The sequence below is a fragment of the Nothoprocta perdicaria genome, unplaced genomic scaffold (assembly GCF_003342845.1).
Source record: "Nothoprocta perdicaria isolate Ctin4 unplaced genomic scaffold, notPer1 scaffold_2, whole genome shotgun sequence".
NCBI classification, from domain to species: domain Eukaryota; kingdom Metazoa; phylum Chordata; class Aves; order Tinamiformes; family Tinamidae; genus Nothoprocta; species Nothoprocta perdicaria.
Window position 1 is genome coordinate 2567106 of NW_020455204.1, and position 19637 is coordinate 2586742.

Sequence of the window (19637 nt, forward strand, 5' to 3'; positions counted from 1 at the left end):
CGGCCGGGAGCGGGGCCGGGAGCGCCGCGCACCCCACACGGCGCCGGGCGGGAGGGGGCGGGGGGCGGCGCAGGCGCGGTGCCCTCGCTCGGGATGGCGCTGCGCGAGCGCGGCCAGATCCCTCCGCACCTCACCGGCCTGACAGGGTCTCCTCAAATAGTCCCTCCCCGCCGCCGCCGCCGCCTCTTTCCCCGCCCCGTCGCCCGCCCCGCGCTCCCCGCCGCCCTGCGCGGCTCCCGCTGTCCCCGGCTCCGGCGCAGTGCGCGCGGCAGCTCCCCGCCGCCACGCTCCCGAGGGCGGGGGGCACCCGCCCCCCCCCACAATCACACTTCGCAGGGCTGCAGCGAGGCGCGGGGTGCGCACAGGGGGGGTCAGGCCCAGGTATCCCTCCGCACGGGTCACGTGACGTGACCAGCGCGGGGGGCGCCACCGCCCCTCCCGGCGCGGCGGCTCCGTCCCGGTGCTGCGGGGGGGTCCTGCCCCCCCCCGGCCTCGACCCCCGCCCCGCGCCTCCGTGCCCGGCGAGGCCGCGGGGTCGCCCGAGGCCGCGGGGGGCGCGGGCACCGTCGCGGTGCCGCAGCGCAGCCCGCACCGGAGCATCCCGTATCTCAGGGCCCCGCTCCGCGAATGGCGCCGTTAGGGGAGAACTCCCCCCCGCTTAGACGGTCTTTATTATTTTTTTAAAATGGGCTTCTCTCGCCTGCGGGTTGCTGAGGGAAGCCGAGCAAGGCCCCCTCGGAGATGCGAAGCCAAATGGCAGATCAKAACCGTTCCAAAAACATTTTGGGTTGAAACCTCGTTGTTTTCACTGAATTTACCCCATCCRTTTTCCACACGCTGGGAGCTGCCCGCACCAGGCCGGGTTTCCCTGTGGAAACCCCACTCCACACAAGCGGGGTCTTCTCCCTCCTAACCCCGGTCTGAGGGTCACCCGCACACTGAGGGGCTTCACAGCCCGTTCTCACCGTTTTGGTGCAATTTGGGGCGTTTTCGCCCCATCCAGCTTCACGTCCCTCTCAATCACTTCACTGTGCCGATTATCTAAATCCCTAACTGCTATTTTTTGCTCTCTGGTTTTGTAGCTTGCTCGCTCTGTTTAAAGAAACTGAGCCACAGACTTTCATCACCTACTTCACAAATAAAGCACAACCTTCAAGTAACGTGCATGCTTGTAGGATCTATATTTTTATCTTATGCTTGTATTCTAAAGAAATGCTTAACTAAGGAAATAAACCCCATGTCTATCTTTGAGACACACATTTTTATCACCCAGGATAACAAATGCACAAAAATCACCATCCTGTGGGCAGTCGTTCTCCATCATTCAGCACGAAGGYGCTGGCAGACACTACGGAGATCCCCGGCGAAGGGAATCCATCTCTTTTCAAGTACAAYGAGAATTAAAGATCCCTCCTATTTCTTCAAACCGTCTGTAATAAAATAACGCTTCGTGCCCACACCCAGCTGGCCAACTCCTGCTGGTTGCAACATCACATCCTTTCTGGAGTTAAAAAGGCTGTTTGTGCAAATGTGCTTGGACCCTTTTTTTTTTTCCCCTTTTATTTATTTATTTATTTATTTATTTATTCATTTATTTATTTATTTATTTATTTATTTATTTTCCCCTCTCTGCTCTGGTCTTTCTCCTCACTTGTGCTTTCCTGGGGCAGTTTTATGTTTAAGCATCTGCTCTTTGCAGTATCTTGAGTGGTTGCTCACAAAGGTTAGGATCTTCACAAGCCCCATCAGCTTTGAAGTGCTTGGTGATAAGAGTTTGTGATTTTGACACCAAAAAAGGAGAAAATATAATGCTATTTTCTCTCTGCTTTGCCATCCACTGAGCTTCCATAGCTGAATAAATTGACCTTAGTACTATATGTTCAACAACTCTATATGTTTCAGCGGAATCTTTATGTTCTATATTTAGTTGAGAATGTCCAAACGACAGGCACTGCTAGCCTTATTTAAGACATTTCTCCTATAAATCATTGCTAGGGAATTCAGAGCTCCTCTTTGCGGAGCTAGGGCCTGTCCACCCCTCGGTGGCATGAATGGAGATGCTCCGAAAACGCGACCTTGCTTTGTCAGAGGTTGTTCTCTCCCAGACGGTCCCTGCTTTCCGGCTCCTCCCGTGCATGGCAGCCTGCTGCTCCGGCTCGGGCTGCGGGAACAGCCCTCAGAAGAGCTGCGTTTTTGCCTCAGAAGGGCTTTTTCTAAATGGAAAAATGTTACCTGACTTGTGCATCCAGTCTGGTTGTCTTCTCACCACACGAGCCAAGGAGATTTCCCTGGAGAGCAGCAGCGCTTCTCAAGCGCTCCTCCTGGAGCCTTGCTCCACAGCATGAGTCCAAATCAGGGCGTAACTAGAAAAATCTTCAATTTGCAGACATTGGGTCATTTTTTTTTTTCTGATATGTAAAAGAATATATATTTTTTCTATTTATATAAAAATATGTATTGTTTTTTTTTGTATTTTATATTTATACATATATATATAAAATGGTATGCCACAGCACAAAGATGTAGTGGCGCAGCAGAGACTCCAAACACAGCTCCAAAAGTCCTGATTTGGGCTCTTACTGAGAAAAAAAAAATGACCCTGTGCATCCCAAGGCCTTCAGTGACTGCTGCGTTGCCCTCAGGATCCAGCTCAAAATTATCCTCCTTGTTTTCATTGCACATCTTTGCTCCTTGCACTTGTGTCCAGCTCTTCTCATGGAGTCTGTGGAGGCCTCTCCCTGACTCCCTCTGTCTCGGCCATCCAAGAGGCTCCTCATTGCTGAGTCCAGAGCTGCTCCTCGCGCCTCTCCCACTCCGAGCTGACATCCAGGGTGTGCGCCCTCCAGCCTGTCCCCATTTTACTGCAAAATTCCAGTACAAGTCATGCTCTTTTGCCCTCGCCGCCACTTCTCCTCTCCCCATCTGTTCTGCTTATTACTGCCATAACTCCGGGTCATGTGAAGCTATGAGGCTCTGGGTGGGTTTCTGCTGTGGTTTTTGTCAGTCATTGTGCAAGTTCCTGACAGCAGACCGGTAAAACTTGTAAATGCAACATTTTGCCAAAATGATCTGAAATGTAAAAATTCTGTTACAGAACTGTTTGATCTGTAACTGTTCAATTTTTAAAATTCCCTCTACTTTATTCTCTCTCTGGCRTAAGAATGTGGATATATATGTTTGCTATTTAACTCCTCTGTTTTGGTGGATTTAACTCCTGACATGTTCTTGATAAAGGTCACTGCATGAGTTTATAGCTGTGCATGCGAAGCCCCAGTCTGCACGCTCTATGCATGGAAAACTCTGCTGGAGATGATAAGATCAGAGGACATTTAATGCCAAAATGAACAGAAGTGTCCAGAGGCAGTAGGAGCACAGGCTGGAGGTCTGTGGCTTCCCCACTGAGCTAATGCCACGATGATACATAATTTACTTGTGCCTTGCAAGCAATCCGCCTGTCTTTCCTCCCAGAAGCGTTTCCATTTAAAGCAGCCATGTGGGCCTGTCCTTGCTGAACGCGCTGGTATCCGTGCCCGTGGCGTATCCATAAAATCGTYGGCTTCTGCTCCGGACACTCGCATTCTCCAGCGCTCACAGCACAGACACGGAGCTATTGCACGGCAATATGTGAGGCAGCTGCAATGGCAACTCCTTAAGCCCAGCCTTGTGAAACAGAGGTCCRCGGAGCAGTGACGGGAAGCGCAGGAACGGGCATGGGAGTTGATGCCTGTCTTCCCAACCCGGACAGATGGGCCGGGGCTGTTTGCTGCATCGACCTTTCTACAAGCTGCATTCCACCAGGSCGCTTGCTCGGGCAGCTCATCCATTAAAGGGATGCAGGGCGAGCACGTTGTTTGAAAATATAAGGAGTTAAAAGAAAYGAGGTAGCTAATACAAATTGAGGGTGCATCTATTGCTAATTCTGCTGGTTCTGTAATGACAGAAATGTAGCTGCAATTATAAAAAAAGTCCTAATCTAGCTGGGCTGAGTGGTTAAATACCATTCAGGAAAATAACTAGTGAATGAGCATCAATAGGATATGAGAATGAAAGGCTGAAAAGGACCTCAASGGGTCTTCTGGTAAATACTCCTGCTCTGCAGCTAAATTGAATAAACCAATATTTTCTAATCACGGATTAATAGCGTGACTTGGAAAATGATGAATATATTGGCTGTTAGGGCCTTGTAGCTATTTCCTTTGAAATAGGTCCTTGACAAGGAAACCTCAGTGTTCATTTTCTTAATATTATTCTATTATCCAGGAAACAGGATAAAGCCAAGAAAAGCAGAAGCCCAATTACATTTCAGAGCACAGCAGTAAAACATGTAGATGGTAAACAGACTTACAATTTTCTATAGGGYGTTTACGCTGTATTTCCTCTTCTATTAATCCTGGAAAGAAGCACACTCCAAATTAATAAGCTAGGAATTCCCCCCACCTTTTGACAGGGCCTTCCCTTTGCTTGCCTGTTTCCTTTTCTCCACCCAAATACATTTTGAGACCACTGTCCAAATTCAACCACATATGGCAGAGGGGAATGGGCTTAAAGATATTAGATTTCTGCAAGTTTTATGAAAACAGGCAGCCAGAAAGCAGAGGGAGGCTTCTGTTTAGGCTGCAGTGGGAGTTGTCGCAATCTAAGCAGCAGCAAACCCAAATCATGGAAAGAAACTTTGACCAAGGTCTGCACCTTCTCACATTACTTGTATTGTTTGCAAAATGTTTTGTCTCCTTTCTTTATGCCCAAATTCCTGTTTTTATATGAATCTCTACATTTGTCTGCATTAACATTAAAGATAGTTGTATAAATTTCCTCCTGAAAATACCATTATTTTCTGAACTCTGTTYTCCTCTCCTTCAAAAGTAGACTTCTATTAGACCATCCAATGCCATTTTACGTAACACAAAGGTCCTCTTTTTTTTTTATTAACTTGTAGGATTTCAGAAAGCAGAAGATAAAAGTCACCTGAACATCCTCGCTCTGTTTTCTCCATTTTGAATTGTTTGTGGAACAGGTTTTTATAGAAGTTCTCCCCTTCTGTGGTTCTTAAATGACATATATAACCAGAATACAACACAGACTGGCTTTTCTGGAATTTCAGTCTTAACTAGAATTTGCAGGACAGAAACATGTTCCTCCAAGATGTTCAGCTGCTAAACCTGCTTGCTGCTTTTTTAGATTTGTGAGGAAATCACAAACCAAACCATTAAGCTAGAACAAAATGTATGGTGAACAGTCCTACATGCTGAATGTTCTCATRAAAATCTGAATTAGCTTTAAAAAAACCCACCCGTGCTAGTAGAGACAAATATACAGGCACTTTTGCTAGCGTGTCACTAGAACAAATTCAGATGACACAGTGATTAAGGCATCTCTGCTCTCTTTATGCCAGTGCTTTCAGTGTAACTGATATTACTTGTATCAGTGATGTTAAATAAAGGGGAAAATATTCTGCATGGAGGCAGCCTCAAAAAGCACCAGAGGGGATTTAGAGTCCTGTCATTTTACAGTACAGTTCATCTTTTCAGAAATACCAGTATTTTTAGAAAATATTTCTCTAGCTAAAAAGAGTGCTTGGCATTTCTTGGCAAAGGTGCCCTCCAACATGAAAAGCAGCATCAGTCTTTTGGCCAACTGTGCTGCTCTAAATCCGTAGGTTATTAATGAGAGCATTAACAAATGCAGAAATGAAAACGGGGCTGCATAACAAGCACTAGTTAAACCATTTTGTAGTCCTACATCTTTGCAGATTTTTGTCCTTCCATATGGAAAAGCGTGATGCCATAAAGTATGAACTCCAAAAAGGAGTTTGGGGATGTGCAGTTATGCTGTAGCTTTTAGCTTCCCCCCTCTTTCTGCGCTACACAACACCGTGGCCAAGATGGGATGTCCTCATTCCCGGGGCTGAGCTCTCTCCTCCGTCCTGGCCGTCCGCGCGGTCTCCGCTCTCGCTCGACAAGAAGCAGCTGCGTTTGAAGCACGGGCTCAGCTGAGGCTGCRCAGACAGAGCACATCAGGAACGAGTCGTCTTGCTTGTGAGTTCTATTTTCAACCCAGGAAGGCTGAAATATAACTGTTAAAAATAATAAACACCTCATCCTTTACTCCTTTGGTTATGGTGGAAAAGAAGGGCTGAAGAATGAAAAACAAAMAAGCTTAATATTAGGAAATATTCATGCTTTCATGGTCCCTCCCAGGGATCCTGGAATATCTGCATTTTTTTCTTCTCGCTCAGAACGCGGCTGAGACACCACATGATGCCTTGCCTGATGCAAGAACTATGCTCAGCTAGYGCCGATTGCCAAGTTTGTGTCGGCAAACAGGAGCTTAGTGTGCAATGCCTGGCCCGCGGCTGATCACACTCATTCACAAAGGAAGGGAACAAATAGACACACGAATGTCTGGGGAAAGGCAGGAGACGRTGCTGAGCTTCTAGACCAACTGCCTCAAAACGAGGTGTGCTCAGACCCAGGCCCTGCATTCAAGCACATCTGCAGTTATAACACAAAGCTGAACGTTTTGGCATAGCCCTTGCCAGGCCTCGTGGTGAGAAACGAAGCCGTTGCACTTGCTGCTGAGCGTGGGGAGAGCTCAGGCCCTCTCTAATTAATTGGGTTTCTGGGTTCATTTGATTGGTGTGCTATCTGCTCAGCTGTCGGGTTACRAAGCTGCAAGCTGGCGTTTATCAAACCGCTTATCTCAGATATCACTTCCTTTCTATTCATCTCCACTCACAGTTGTACCTGACAGGCAGTATTACTTTCAGTTATTTTTGGCTTGCACTTGATCCAACTTTCCAGGTCCTTTCTGCATGGTGTAAATACAACAGYGGTGAGAAGAAGTCTTGTGTGCCCCTTTTGTGCTCGGAGGAGATGGGGAGCATCACCACGGCTGTGTTTCTGCGGATAAAGCTGTTTTCTGGAAGCCTGCTCACACATTTCACAACCCGTCTGCTTTCTGCAGAATGCAGCTATTTAAAGCAATGGAGTTCACTTCGGAGGCACTGTACAGTAGCTGCTGTTTATGTTGGTATTTCTGGTAAGGTTCAATATTGTCTATTTTCCATTCTATTGCAGCACTGCCTTTAATTGCCTCTTTCCACCAGATTTATATATTACCCCTCCTGGCTGTTCACTCTGAGTCTCCTTTACTCGGYACCCTTCCAGGCACCCAGTACTACAGACAGAGGTACTAAAATGGCAGAGCGGGTACTGACAGTCAAAATAACACAAGATTATGTTATTCTACGYGGCCTATAGCTAACTGAACAATTAAATAACTGAGCATCCAACACTGTGACCAGAAGCTCTCCTTTTCTTTGCTAAGACTGTCCATTTCGAGCACTTCCAGGCACAAATACAAGGTGGCTGCAGATGCTTAACCTCTCTCTCAGTCCAAGTGTTCTCCAAATCCATTATTTATCACCACTCCAAGGAGGAGTGAGTAGGAATTAATGGTTCTCTTTCRAATACCAAATGCAAGTTATTCTTACAGGACTTGGCCTCATAGTCGACACTCGAGTCCCAGGGAAGCAGATTCCCTGGAGTTTCCTGCACATAATTAACATACCCAGGCTGACTCAGCAAGTCTGTCCCCAAATGCCTAAACGCAAGGATGTGAGGAGACTTAATGATTTTAATCCTTCTCTCGGTGTGCTTAAGGAGCAGGCACATATTTAAGTATCTTACTGAATTAAGGCCATGGCTTCTTGCATTTTTTTTGACTGCAAATAGAGCGACACAGGCCAAGACCACCTGCACCCAGACCCTACGGCTCTGCTCTTGCTCCTGTGGCCAGTGACACATGGAAAACCAGGATGGCTGCTGGGAGCCACGGGGAAGAGTYGCTTTGGCTGTCCTGCCCATCCCACCCCGGACACCCCAGGGAAGCCCTGGGGCTCCTGCAGGTTGCCACCACAAGCCCAGTGCGACGTGCGTTAGCCTGAGGAGGGATCGAGGCTTGAATACTGCATCTTAGATGCTGGTCGGTAAAGCAGGCCCTTGAAAAAAGTGTTTACTTAGCTTATGGAGACTGTGGAAAGGAAAACAGCCCCAGGAATCTGAAGGTAGAAATGCCAGAAGAGGCAGGTGCATCGCAGTGCAAAGAGCAATCTTCCTTCCCACTACCTGCAGCTGCAGCAAGGACSATCTGACCCCACTGCCCTTCCCAGGCACGGATCTGGGCAAGCAGCTGAAAAGCAGCTCAACAAAGAGCCCTTTACAAGGCTCAAGACCAGGGACAGAGCCAATAACAAACACCTGGAGATGGAAAATCCTCCTTTTTTTTTTTTTTTTTCCTGCCACATGTTTTGGAAACAGCGTGCCAGGGAAGCTATTAAATCATACACATTTCAGTCACCAATATGTGGCTTGGCCAGCACACGATATTGCTGAGGGATGCGGCTAGGGAAAACTGCAGGACTTAAAACACCTTTTCAGGGTCAGTAGYGAAGAGAGACGTAGGAGAGCCAGCCTGCAATGCAGCGATGTCTGCAAACAGCCCYGGCGTGGGAGGAGGCTTCCCAGCACCCAGGCAGGCGAGCAGCGAGRCGAGCGCACGCGCTCAAAGCAGAGGAATCTCGGCTCAGTGTTTGCTACTATGATTCAGCACAAAGGTTGTGCGGTGCTGGGAAGGCACTGCCGCCTCATCAGGAGAGAGTAGCCTGCACCTCTGCAGCTATAAATCCACTTTACGCCTCCTGGGAGCTTGGCTTCTTCTGCCGTGTCACCAACGGCAGCTCACAGCACGCTCGAGTCAGCCCATGGATTAGGAAGGTTGGTGTGTTCATAAGAGGACCTGGCCCACCAGGACTCTTCCACCTGGACTTCACTTACTGTTGCAGTTTAGCTTTAGTTCATTAGCCCTTGCTAAACACATGCCACAGAAAATTAACACATCACTGGAAATACCAAAACCTTGTTCTTTAGGAAAGAGAAATACAGAAAATCCTTCTCTCTGCATCATGACACAGTAACTTCTGATCAGCATCTTCTCCCCAGGCCTGTGGAACACCTGGATGCAGGGGCAGGAGGCCACAGGAGGTCTTGTGTGCATGCAGTGAGGGAGGATAATCCCAAAGAGGGGGCTAGGGATTAGCACATTCCAAAGCTGCTAGCTCCTGCCTATGCGTGTTGCCACATGCAGCACTGGGAATGTGTTAGACACGTGAGCAGTTTGTAAAACAACGTAAAATGAGACAGGTAAAACGATGTTCCTGCATCTCCTCCACGGCAGTGTTAGCAGCTCAAATATTTTCAGGGCAGAAGGCTGCAGACCTTTGGATCTAGAATTGTCTCAGGATCTCCATCAAATTCCTGCCTTTTAAGATCTTCTGGCTTTCAAGAAAAAACACGTAGCAAGTAAAAGGTCCTTGGACATTCCACACTGCTCATCCCACTACTGCAGGAGGCAAAACACAGAGTGATGCTACGGCTGCCTCACGAAGCTCCTCACGCACCTAGATGCGATCACATTGTAACCTTTCCTTTCCAACGTGGTGCTTTGTAACCTTAGTGTCCCTGTGGCACTGCTGGAGCCTGCTGGCCAACTCCCTGGCTCGGGAGCGTTCGGAGCGGGAAGGGACATCCTGCCATTGTCATCCAAGAGGACCGCAGGGCCGAGCAGCAAAGACACGGGCCAATCCTGACACAAGGCAATGCACAGAACAGGACAGTCGAGCAAGGTGATCAAGACCTGACTTTACAAATATTATTAGTATGAATCAGAGCAAGAAAATATCCCAGCTTAACCCAGCTGACCTTGGAAGGCTAAAATGACACAACAAAACTGGGCAAAAATGTCTTATGAACTATATCCATCAACARGAAAGAACAGTTTTACAATTAACATGGAGGAAAAAGAAGAATCCTTGAGGATTAAGATGCCAAATAGGTCAGCTGTTTACTCCAAAACATCCGCAGATAGAGATAGGAGCACTTGCTAGAAGGTTCTGCCTCACCAACAGCAAAGTCACAGCCCATCTGGACTTTTTATAGCCGAGGCAGGGCTCCAACACCGCTGTATTTAGAAAGCCCCGCCTGGCAGGCAGGGATCTTCCAGACCTGGCAGTCTTGTTTGCCCTGGGATACCTCCCTGCTTCCTCTCCAGCAAGCCTTACCGAGCCTCCAGTCCTGGCAGTTGTTCCCTCTATTTTCCCATTCTGGGAGTCCATAAAATATTTCTGCAGAAGCAAACAAGCCAGCCCTGTACCAAAAGGAGATAACAATTGTGGAACTTCTTCCTTCCAGAAGCAAAGCAACCAAACCTCTACTTGGAGGTGGAGAGAGAAGGAGAGCTAGGCAGGCGCGTTGGGATCCTGCTCTCCCGTTGCTGCACCCTTACACAAGCAGCCTTCCTTTAGGCTCCCCTTCCTCTCCCGCTTCCCAGCAAYGCGGGGTCTGTGTTGTAATCGAGCAAGGCCTTGAGAAAGCACAGAAGGGCCGACTGCCTGATCAGCATGAAGAAGAAAATAAGATAATTAAACTTCATTGCACACTCTTAACCCTCCCAAATTCAGATCCCATTTCTCTCCAGTCACATACAGGTCCAACTAGAGGTTAGGGCATTCTGCAGACTTTTGACATTCCCAAACTTAAGACCACACAGGACCATTGCTTTTAAGCCTTCAAGATAGAACTGGCCTTATTTCTAAGTCTGCCCTCCTTTCTACATTTTTCCAGGTGTATTTTCAATTAATGGTATTCCTCATAGACACAAGGACCATGAAAAGGTACTTCTTTAAACAATATCTTGGATTATTTTATCATAAGTTAMATTTCAGGATAATCAACTCAAAAATCAAGTAGATATTCAATCAGAAATTTAACACCTTATTTTATTCACAAGAAACAATCACCGCTTGCAAACTAATTCTGATCTAACTAGCACAAAAATTAAATATAAGACTATGTCTACCATTTTAACAAATCTTACTATGTAGAAGAGTCAAGTAATTATATTTTTAAGAATAATGGGAAATAAAAGCAAAAACTCTCCATGACCAAAAAGCACCTTTATTGACCRTGTAACTATTCAGCACTCATTGCACTCAATATTCTAAATTGATGAACTACAGTCCAGTTTAACATTTAAATATGAGAAAAAGATATTGCAATCTGACTTGTATAAAAAGTGTTATTTCTGAGTAACATATAATTGAAGAATTATTTAAAAAAGCCATATACACAAATAATTACTACCTGTGATTCTGACGATAAGCTCCGCAAGTTTAAAAGCCAAATACACCTCCTCCACACAACATTCTTGTGTAAGTGCCTACAAAAGTCCATCTGTTTTGAAGGCAATGTGGTTGGAAAGTATGTTCTATTTCACCATTTAACAAATCACAAACACATCACAAAAGCTACTAGGCAGCAAAATATTTCAGATAAATTTCACATATTAAAAAAAAGCTAACAAAAAAAATGCTTTCAGGGAAAGGCCAGATTCAAAAAGACAGCATTTTGTATATAACCTGAGTAAAAACAGTAGTTCCTCCTAGAAATTTTGGATGGCACGCATGCTACGCCTTCATACTACAATACACAGCATCCCAATGATTCTTTAGGCCAATACAGTTCAGCACAGACTAAAATTCAGCTACACAATATCATTTGTTACCATATTTAATTCAATGCTCAAGAAATTTATAATTAACTACACATACAAGACTAGTAGCCAGTAACTGCTCCTCCATTCTCTTCCATCCTCCTGCTTTTAGAGTATAGATTACTATAGATAATACATATCTTATAATAGATAATAAGATGGGTATGGTTGGGAAGGGTATGTCCTTTCTCTGTATTTTATACCTCTTCCAAATTTATTAGCAGGTGTTTAAAGAAAATTTCATTCTACAAAGAAAACAACAGGATTTTCTTTTTGCTATATTATTCTTAATATTAAAACTTCTACACAAGCCGACAAGAACAACATTAATCAGAGCTATTTGGCTATAAGAACAGTGATTCCTATGCCAACATGTCTATTTATGCAGAACAGTTGGTTTAAATCATGAATTTACCAGTTCAGTGAAAATTCAGTTTCTTCTGCAAGTCCTGTCTCTAACAAGGGATAAATTTTTCACTGGTATCCAACAAGAAATAAAACTGTATCTCAGGAACTAAAAGGAAAGCTAAAAAGAATTCTCAGTAACATCTGTAAGATGAAACTTCCTGGAAAGGCAAACAATCTTTTTTTTTCTCTCTCATTATAGATTCCCCTTTCTGAAAGGAGCAGAGTCATTCTAGCCAGAAAAAAGAAAATCACCATTATAAAATAATTTGTGTCTTCATATCAGTTAGACTTACATTCTTTAGTAGCGGAAAGTATAAAGCATTTTTATGAAAGCTGAGAATAGAAAGGGAATTCACTTTGCATCAGATAATTTATGCCCATGTAAAATCTTTATTCTCATGAAAGCAAGCTGATATGCAAAGTAATCTTCTAAAACAAGGCTACTAAACAAAAGTAGTACATAGGGCAGGAAAGGCCAAGTAGTGAGAAAATAAAGGCATATGTTACTCACTGAAACAGTGAATGGAATTATTAGAAGTGAAGAGAAATTAGAGCTTTGTAWAAACTTCCACGTGGCTGAATTCCTGGTTTTCCACTCTGCTTTGATCATGGGGCACTCGAAGCAGAAAGATTTTTAATTCCCCTTCTCTGTCTGCTTTTTAAAAGCATCAAAGACATCTAACCAGGATACAGGAAACTTCTAGTAAGGCTGATGTAACTAAATGGTTGATCAAGAAAACAGTCAGGTATGTGAAAAAATATAGACTTAAAAAAATGGAAGAGCTTACATCAAAGAAGTGATATATTTCACTCTTAAATCAATTGGGATATTTGCTTGGCTTCAAACTGTACATTTTTCTTCATTACATATAACAGAGCTAGATTTTCCAGCTTTATTTCTCATTCTGTTAACTATAACTTACTTGAGAAAATGTCAACCTACATCCCAGCCACCACAGTCTTACTTTGAAAAAGGAGTGTCATTAATTACTGGGGATTTTTTTTTCCTTTTAATTCTCTGTTATGGACAGAATTTACAAGTCTTCTTCTTAAAAACAAATGTGCCTGTAATCAGCAGTAGGGTAAACAATAAAGTGACAAAAAAAACCCTTTTTACCTTTTTAATTAAAAAGGAGACAGTCAAATAAGAAATTAAAACAGGTGCAATGAAAATTTAACCTTAATAAAGCTAAATTAACCTTAAAGGAAAATTTAACCTTATTCCACTAAGGTAYTTCAGTTTCTTAACTTAAATTTCTGAATGCTAATAATCCATTCCATCTATTAAAGAAATGCATCATCCTTTTTGAGGTATCATATGATTTCTGAATACCATGGCAGAGTAAAAGAGAATTAACTATAGACCCACCAGAGTAGATGATATATTGACATTAACAGACTTTTTCAGTCTTTGAAGTGAATACACATGATAGCGAAGATTGAAAAGCTACCAAAGATATTCCAAAGATCTCATATTTTTAATGTCATTGCAAGTCACAGCCTTTTTTACGGGCTGAATCAATTATATCAGTAGGGTAAGGCAAAACATAGACTTGCCTTAAACCTACTTTATAACTTTACTTTGCTAGTAATTCCAGGAATCATTATTTTTCCATCATACGATATCCAAGTGAAGCTATTTTTAGTGATTTACTTTTTTCTACAGAGAACTTCCATGAAACCTAGTAAAACAAGAATGGCTCAGATTTCTTAGGTCTCATTTTATAGTCATTTGTTGATAGTGAGTGTTCTAATACTGACCCAGGTCCCTACTGTGATACCGTGGTATCTATGAAAGAATTAAACAAATTGGGAGGTCCAACTTGTATCTGGAAGACTTGAATTGCTGAACTTTTCATCAGCTGCAGGAACTTTTTGTACCTGCTAAAGTCAGTCTTTAAATATGTGATTCATAGCTGAGTTTCCTAAAAACACTGGCATTAAAGACTATAGCATCTCTTTACTCCCTGTCTTTGTTTGAAATAAATATTAAATTAAGGAACTATCTCCTACAAACTCATACAAAATCAATCCAAATCTCCATTTTTTAAAAATGGAAACTATTCTCCAAATAAACACTTAACTGAGGAGGCTGAGAAATGGCAGACACTGAAAAAGCAGGAGGAGCCCATGTATATGAAAGGAGATTTTAGACGGAAAAACAGAGACTTGGACATATCTGTTCTAACTTTTGGGGTCACTGTGATCAACATTTCTTGTACCAATCTTCATGAAAATACTGTAAAGAAAAGAATTTGACACTATAGTTTATGGATCTAGCGTTTTGGAAAAGTCATCCTAGGAAATGGAACAAGTACAGGACATTATCATTGCTGCCTGACACCCTTGATATTTTACAACTTCCACAGAACAGTTTGTTCCATAATCCCCAGAAACGCCAGAAGGCAGTCACTTAGGAATATTTTTACAGCTGGAAACCACCATTATTTTTTTCAGAATTTAGAACAGCTGTAGGTAAACAGAATTAGCAACATTTGTTCTGAACCAAGAAACACATTCTGTTGCCCTTCACCCCCTCCCCAAAACAGAGGCAAAATGTAGTTCATTTTCTCATCACAGCTCTTTGGCCACGACACGTAAGCACCGTGGACTGCCAATTCCTCCACGCACATGAAACACAGTAATGGCAGTGAACAGGATATCCAAGACAAAGGCATTTATCAAGTGCTTGAAGATTTTACTCAACATGCACTTTTTCCATGTACATTAGGAAAAAACTTATGGTATTATGCTGCATATAAGATTACGTAATTTTAATGGCAACAAAATCAATGACATACCAGGAAAGAGAGAGATGTTACCCAAGATTTTTTTGAGAGAGACCTGATGAGAYAGGACAGCCAAGAAGCCAACTGACGCTGAAGAAAAAATTTCTATGAACCCTTTAGAGCTGTCGGACTCTTTTATCAGTGTTTGCAATGTTGATATCCAAAGTCTCTACTTTTTTAGTTAGCCGATCGAGCATATCATCCTGCTCCTGTATTTCTGTCTGCAGACCAAGAGCGAGGTTTTTCAGGCGGCTCAGCCCCGAAGACATCTCATCTGCCAATACACAAAGAAAGCGTAAGGACTCGAAGCTGCATGGAGTGCGCTGTTTAAACCGACGCCACCAAGATCCTTCTCTAAAAGCTTCAGTTAGAAAACCTTAGTGACAAGGGCTCACATTTTGAGTTCCTGCAACAGTGGAAGTGCCAACATTTTATGACCGCTAGCAAATTAGCATCAGAAAGTAATTATTTCCTTTTCTTTCCATTGCCAGTAAGTGCAAATGCTTCAAGCCAAACTAGATTCTTTATACAGTTCTAAGTAATGTAGTTTTAGTTTTCTTAATTTTCTTTTAATTTTCTTAAATAAATTTTAAAATAGAGCATGACTTCTCTTTGCTCAGCTCACACAATGTTCTCACTACCTCAATTATTTTTCTTTGAAAATAACTTTCATATTGCAGAGATATAATTAATATACTAAGGATTTAAGCAAGTAATTGTTTAATGCAGATCAAAAATCCCATCCCCAAATTCCAGATTTCACAATTAAAGCTACAGGGAAACAACTTTATTGCATGACTGACTGGTACAAATGTTTCTGGAACTAGTAAATTGTGTGTGGCCCGGGAATAAAACAGATATGCATACACTAACTCTTAYGCTCGACTATTTCTCTTTGATCTAGTTCCTTCTGATTTCTTTCCAATCTCATCTTTCTAGGTCAGATAAACAGTGACACATGTAAGCAAAGAGGCATTTTGTATATGTACTACAAAACAAAGGAAGAAAAATCCAGCTGCATGTTTTTTGGAAGTAACATAAGTAATGCATATGATCCACAAATGAAATATCAAATGCTTTTTGATGCTTCTATTTTATGCAAAAGATGTATTTATTTCAAAAGCTATGCACAACTGTAATTTTTTTTTTTTTGGGGGGGGGATCCAAACTGATGTACAATTTAGTAACCGAGTTTTAACTCGGTCAGCCAGGTAAACCTAATGAATATAGGATTATGTCAAACAGCTTCAATTTTCTCACTCACCTAAGTTGCTATCAATTTTCTGGTGATAAGCTCGGAGATGTTGATTCTTTGGATAAGCATCACATTGCACTGAAGAAATTGAATCTACTCTGCTGAAATCACTGTCTGTTGACAAAATAGAAGTCATATAACAAAAAGCTTTAAAGAAGAGTTAAGTTGCAGATGAATATTAACAATTAGTCTGACTATAGTTGCCACTTAATTACATAAGCTGCTAAAAGACTATCAAAAGCAGTATATCATCACTGTCTAGAGAGTAATTCCCAAAATGCACATATGCAACTTGCTGCACATCAAAGCTGTCTCTTCCAACTACTTTCTGTAGTTTTGCTGGGTAGTTGGGAAAAAACAAAACCCGCCAAACTAGTAATTTATATCAGCATTAAGTGTCCTCCTAGGTCAAACCAGCTGAGAGTTGATTCTGCCCTCTGTTGGGCAGTCTTAATATTAATGACTGCAGTTTAATGCATCTAAAAAGAGGCCAAAGAGATTCAAGAAACAGTTTTCAGACATCTGAGAAGCTTCTAGCTTTTCTGCAAACACATTCATYGCCAATTTCACAGAGCAATTCTGTGAAAATCCTCCTGCAGTTCTAGTTTAAAATATCAGAAGCATGCTTCCTGCACATCATAAAAAAGTTGAAAAAACATCTATTCAGATCATTCAGAACACAAACAAATAGAACATTCAGAATGTTCTATTCAGAACATCCAATCAGATTTATCCAAACTACCTATCTAGCATTGTATTTCTGGAGCCTAATTTACACCAAAGAAATATTTATTTACTGAGAGATCTACAACTCCAAAGATATGCCAATCTGCTAACCAAATAAATAACAGAAAATCACTTTAAATTGCACACAAAGGTCATTTACAGATAATAATTAATTGCAAGAAMGGTGAACAAAACCAAATTCTGTGTATTTCCTTGTGGGAATAAAATACCAACTTGAGTATGGCAGGTTAGCCTATGCTYACAGTAACAAGGAAAGAAAAAGACAATTAAGACAAACCACAGTTAAGGACAGCCTCTGAACTTATGTGTTCACAGTTTGACAAACATGGGATAAAGTTGTCTGTACATTAAGCAGATTCTTGGCCACAGTCTCCTCTGTACAAATACAAGCACTGGATTCTTTGCAGTCTTTAGTGGATACAGCATTAATCCATTTCAAGAAGGATTAAAAAAAAATCTACATATAAGAAATACTTTCATGTTTTGGGTACAAAGAATTTTAGAGGCAACCAATTCCCTAGCACTAATGGTCATGAAAGGTCACATGCAAATATCCAGTAGAGTTACACAGCAATGCAAGTCAAGAGTTGGACAGGCTGAAGAGTTTGTGACTTCAGAACTGTGCAAATCTTCCCTGCTTAGATGATGGATCACCAMTATAAAACAAGATTAACAAACCTGAATTATCTAGTCGTCTTAAATTTGGATGACTTTCTTGGTATTTTGACTCTTGCTCTTTACTAGACATCATCGCTTCTTTTAATCTGGTAATGTAAAGAAAGAGAAAACATTCTTACACACTAAAATTTTGATTCCAAATCTGAACTAAACCTGAAAAAAAAAAAAACCTAAAACCTCACAAAAGTTTTCTAACATCAGGCAGGTCTCCTGCATGGTCCCAAGCAAAGTATTACCAAACCCAAGTAAAATGTTTACTTTACTTACCTATTATTAGCATTATACTCAGGAGTTCCATTTTGCTCTGGCTTGCCCTCGGGAGTTTTGGGCTTAAAGTAGTTTACCAGGCCCCCAAAAACACTCTTAATGCTATTTATGTGTCTTTGACTAGTCTTCAAGTCCTGGTCCATCTTATCTACCATTTGTTCCGTGCGCTTCAGTGCCTCTCCTTGTCGTACAAGCTCCTAAAAATATTGGCAGATATTTTTAGATATTATTGACAGATGTTATCAACAAGAAAGGACAAACTTAGAAGGACAAACTGCAAAATTTTTAACATATTCTAAAGAAAAACAAAGAGTTCCTTCATCTTCATCACAGATTTTTTTAAAGGTTTCCAGTCTTTTTACTTACTCATTTTCCTCCAGGGCATTTCAATCCAGAGCGGCTACTCAAGCATAATGATAGGCAGGAGCAGCTATTAAATTCTCACAGCTAAGCCCAGTTTCCTGCCACCTACTACCAATGGGAACTAGGAAGTGGCCCTACTGGCGCTCTATCACGTTGAAACTTCTATCTCCTGCCCTCGAACAAACGTTGTGCTGGGTGGCTGATGCAGGGAAGCTACATTTTATGATATCTTTTTAAAAGGAAGTGACCAAACAGACATTAAGAGTCACAGAAAATATGTTAATTGATAAGGGAATGCTGTTTTCACATCACGGTTGTGTTCTAAATAACTAGGAAAAAGAATAGCTAAAGGAAACAGACATACGTATGTGGCTTCAGCACAGGATTTTGTTTTACTAATATTTTTACTAATACTGTAAGTATTAGTAAAAGTTTTTTACTAATACTAAAAAGTATTTTACTAATACTTTACTAATACTTTTACTAATACTGTAAGTATTACTAATACTTAATACTGTAAGTATTAGTAAAAGTATTAGTAAAGTATTAGTAAAATAAAAACTGTAAGTATTAGTAAAACAAAAAAATCAGTATTTAGAAATCCTCATACAAACGGCTATGTTTTTTACTAATGTAGTGGCACAAACGGTATCTCAAAGTAATCCCAAGATTAATTTGGGCAGTAAGGCTGCCTGTGCCCAACCCTAACAGAAAGAGGGGGGAGAAAAAAAAAAAAAAAAAAAAAAATAGCCCTGAAATGCATGTTGTAGCTGAGCTTTGGGAGACTCAGACTTGCAGCCACCCGGCTCGCGGAGCCGGGGCTCTAGCACCAGGCAGAGCCGCTGCTCAGCCCCCGTCACACAGCTCCCGGGGGGCGGCGGCGGCACCGGGAGCCGCCCGGGGGGTGCCGCGGCCGCCGGGCCTCGGCTCCGCTGCRCGCAGGGAGCCATCCCCGGGAGGCGGCGGGCACGGCGCCACCGGCCTGGCCGCCGCAGGGCGCTGGGGGGGCTCTAACGGCTACACTAACCGCAAACGGCCGTTAACGGTTCCGCGTTCGCGAGCTCGGCCCGCGCCGGACGYACCTCGGAGGCGGCCACGCCGACGCGCTCCGACTCGTAGAGCAGCGCGAGGGAGCGGGCGGTGCTGTCGGCCGTGGCGGCCGAGCGGCGCAGCACCTCCCGCTGCAGCGAGCGCTGCCGCTCGCCGCCCGCCTCCTCCTCGGCCTCCTCGTCCTCCGCGAAGGGGTTGTAGCTCCGCGCCGGCGCCGCCATGCTGCCGCCGGCCTCGTCGCGGGAGGAAGCAGCCGCCGCCGCGCGCGGAGGGCTCCGCTCCCGCCGCCGCTCAGCACTGCGCCGCCGGCTCCTTCCGCCCGCAGGCCGGAGCGGAACGGAGGCGGCACCGAGGGGCGGGCGCGATGCAGGGGGCGGGCGGCGGCCAGGACGGACCGCGGCGGCGGCGGCGCCTCCCGGGGCGGGGCGAAGCGGCTGCCGGGGCCGGGCCAGGGCGGGCCACACGGGCAGGGA

At 43.5% G+C, this 19637-nt stretch overlaps 1 protein-coding gene across 1 annotated transcript; it reads right to left on the bottom strand.

The window, feature by feature from the left end:
- Positions 1–11277: 11277 nt before the first annotated feature.
- Positions 11278–19385, bottom strand: SNAP29 (synaptosome associated protein 29). Its single transcript, XM_026037634.1, has 5 exons — positions 19197–19385; positions 17752–17948; positions 17485–17570; positions 16069–16173; positions 11278–15078 (listed from the first exon to the last, which is right to left on the bottom strand). Exons 1-5 carry the CDS (start codon positions 19383–19385, stop codon positions 14921–14923), a joined length of 735 nt encoding a protein of 244 aa, XP_025893419.1. The 3' UTR covers positions 11278–14920.
- Between the last annotated feature and the right edge of the window lie 252 nt (positions 19386–19637).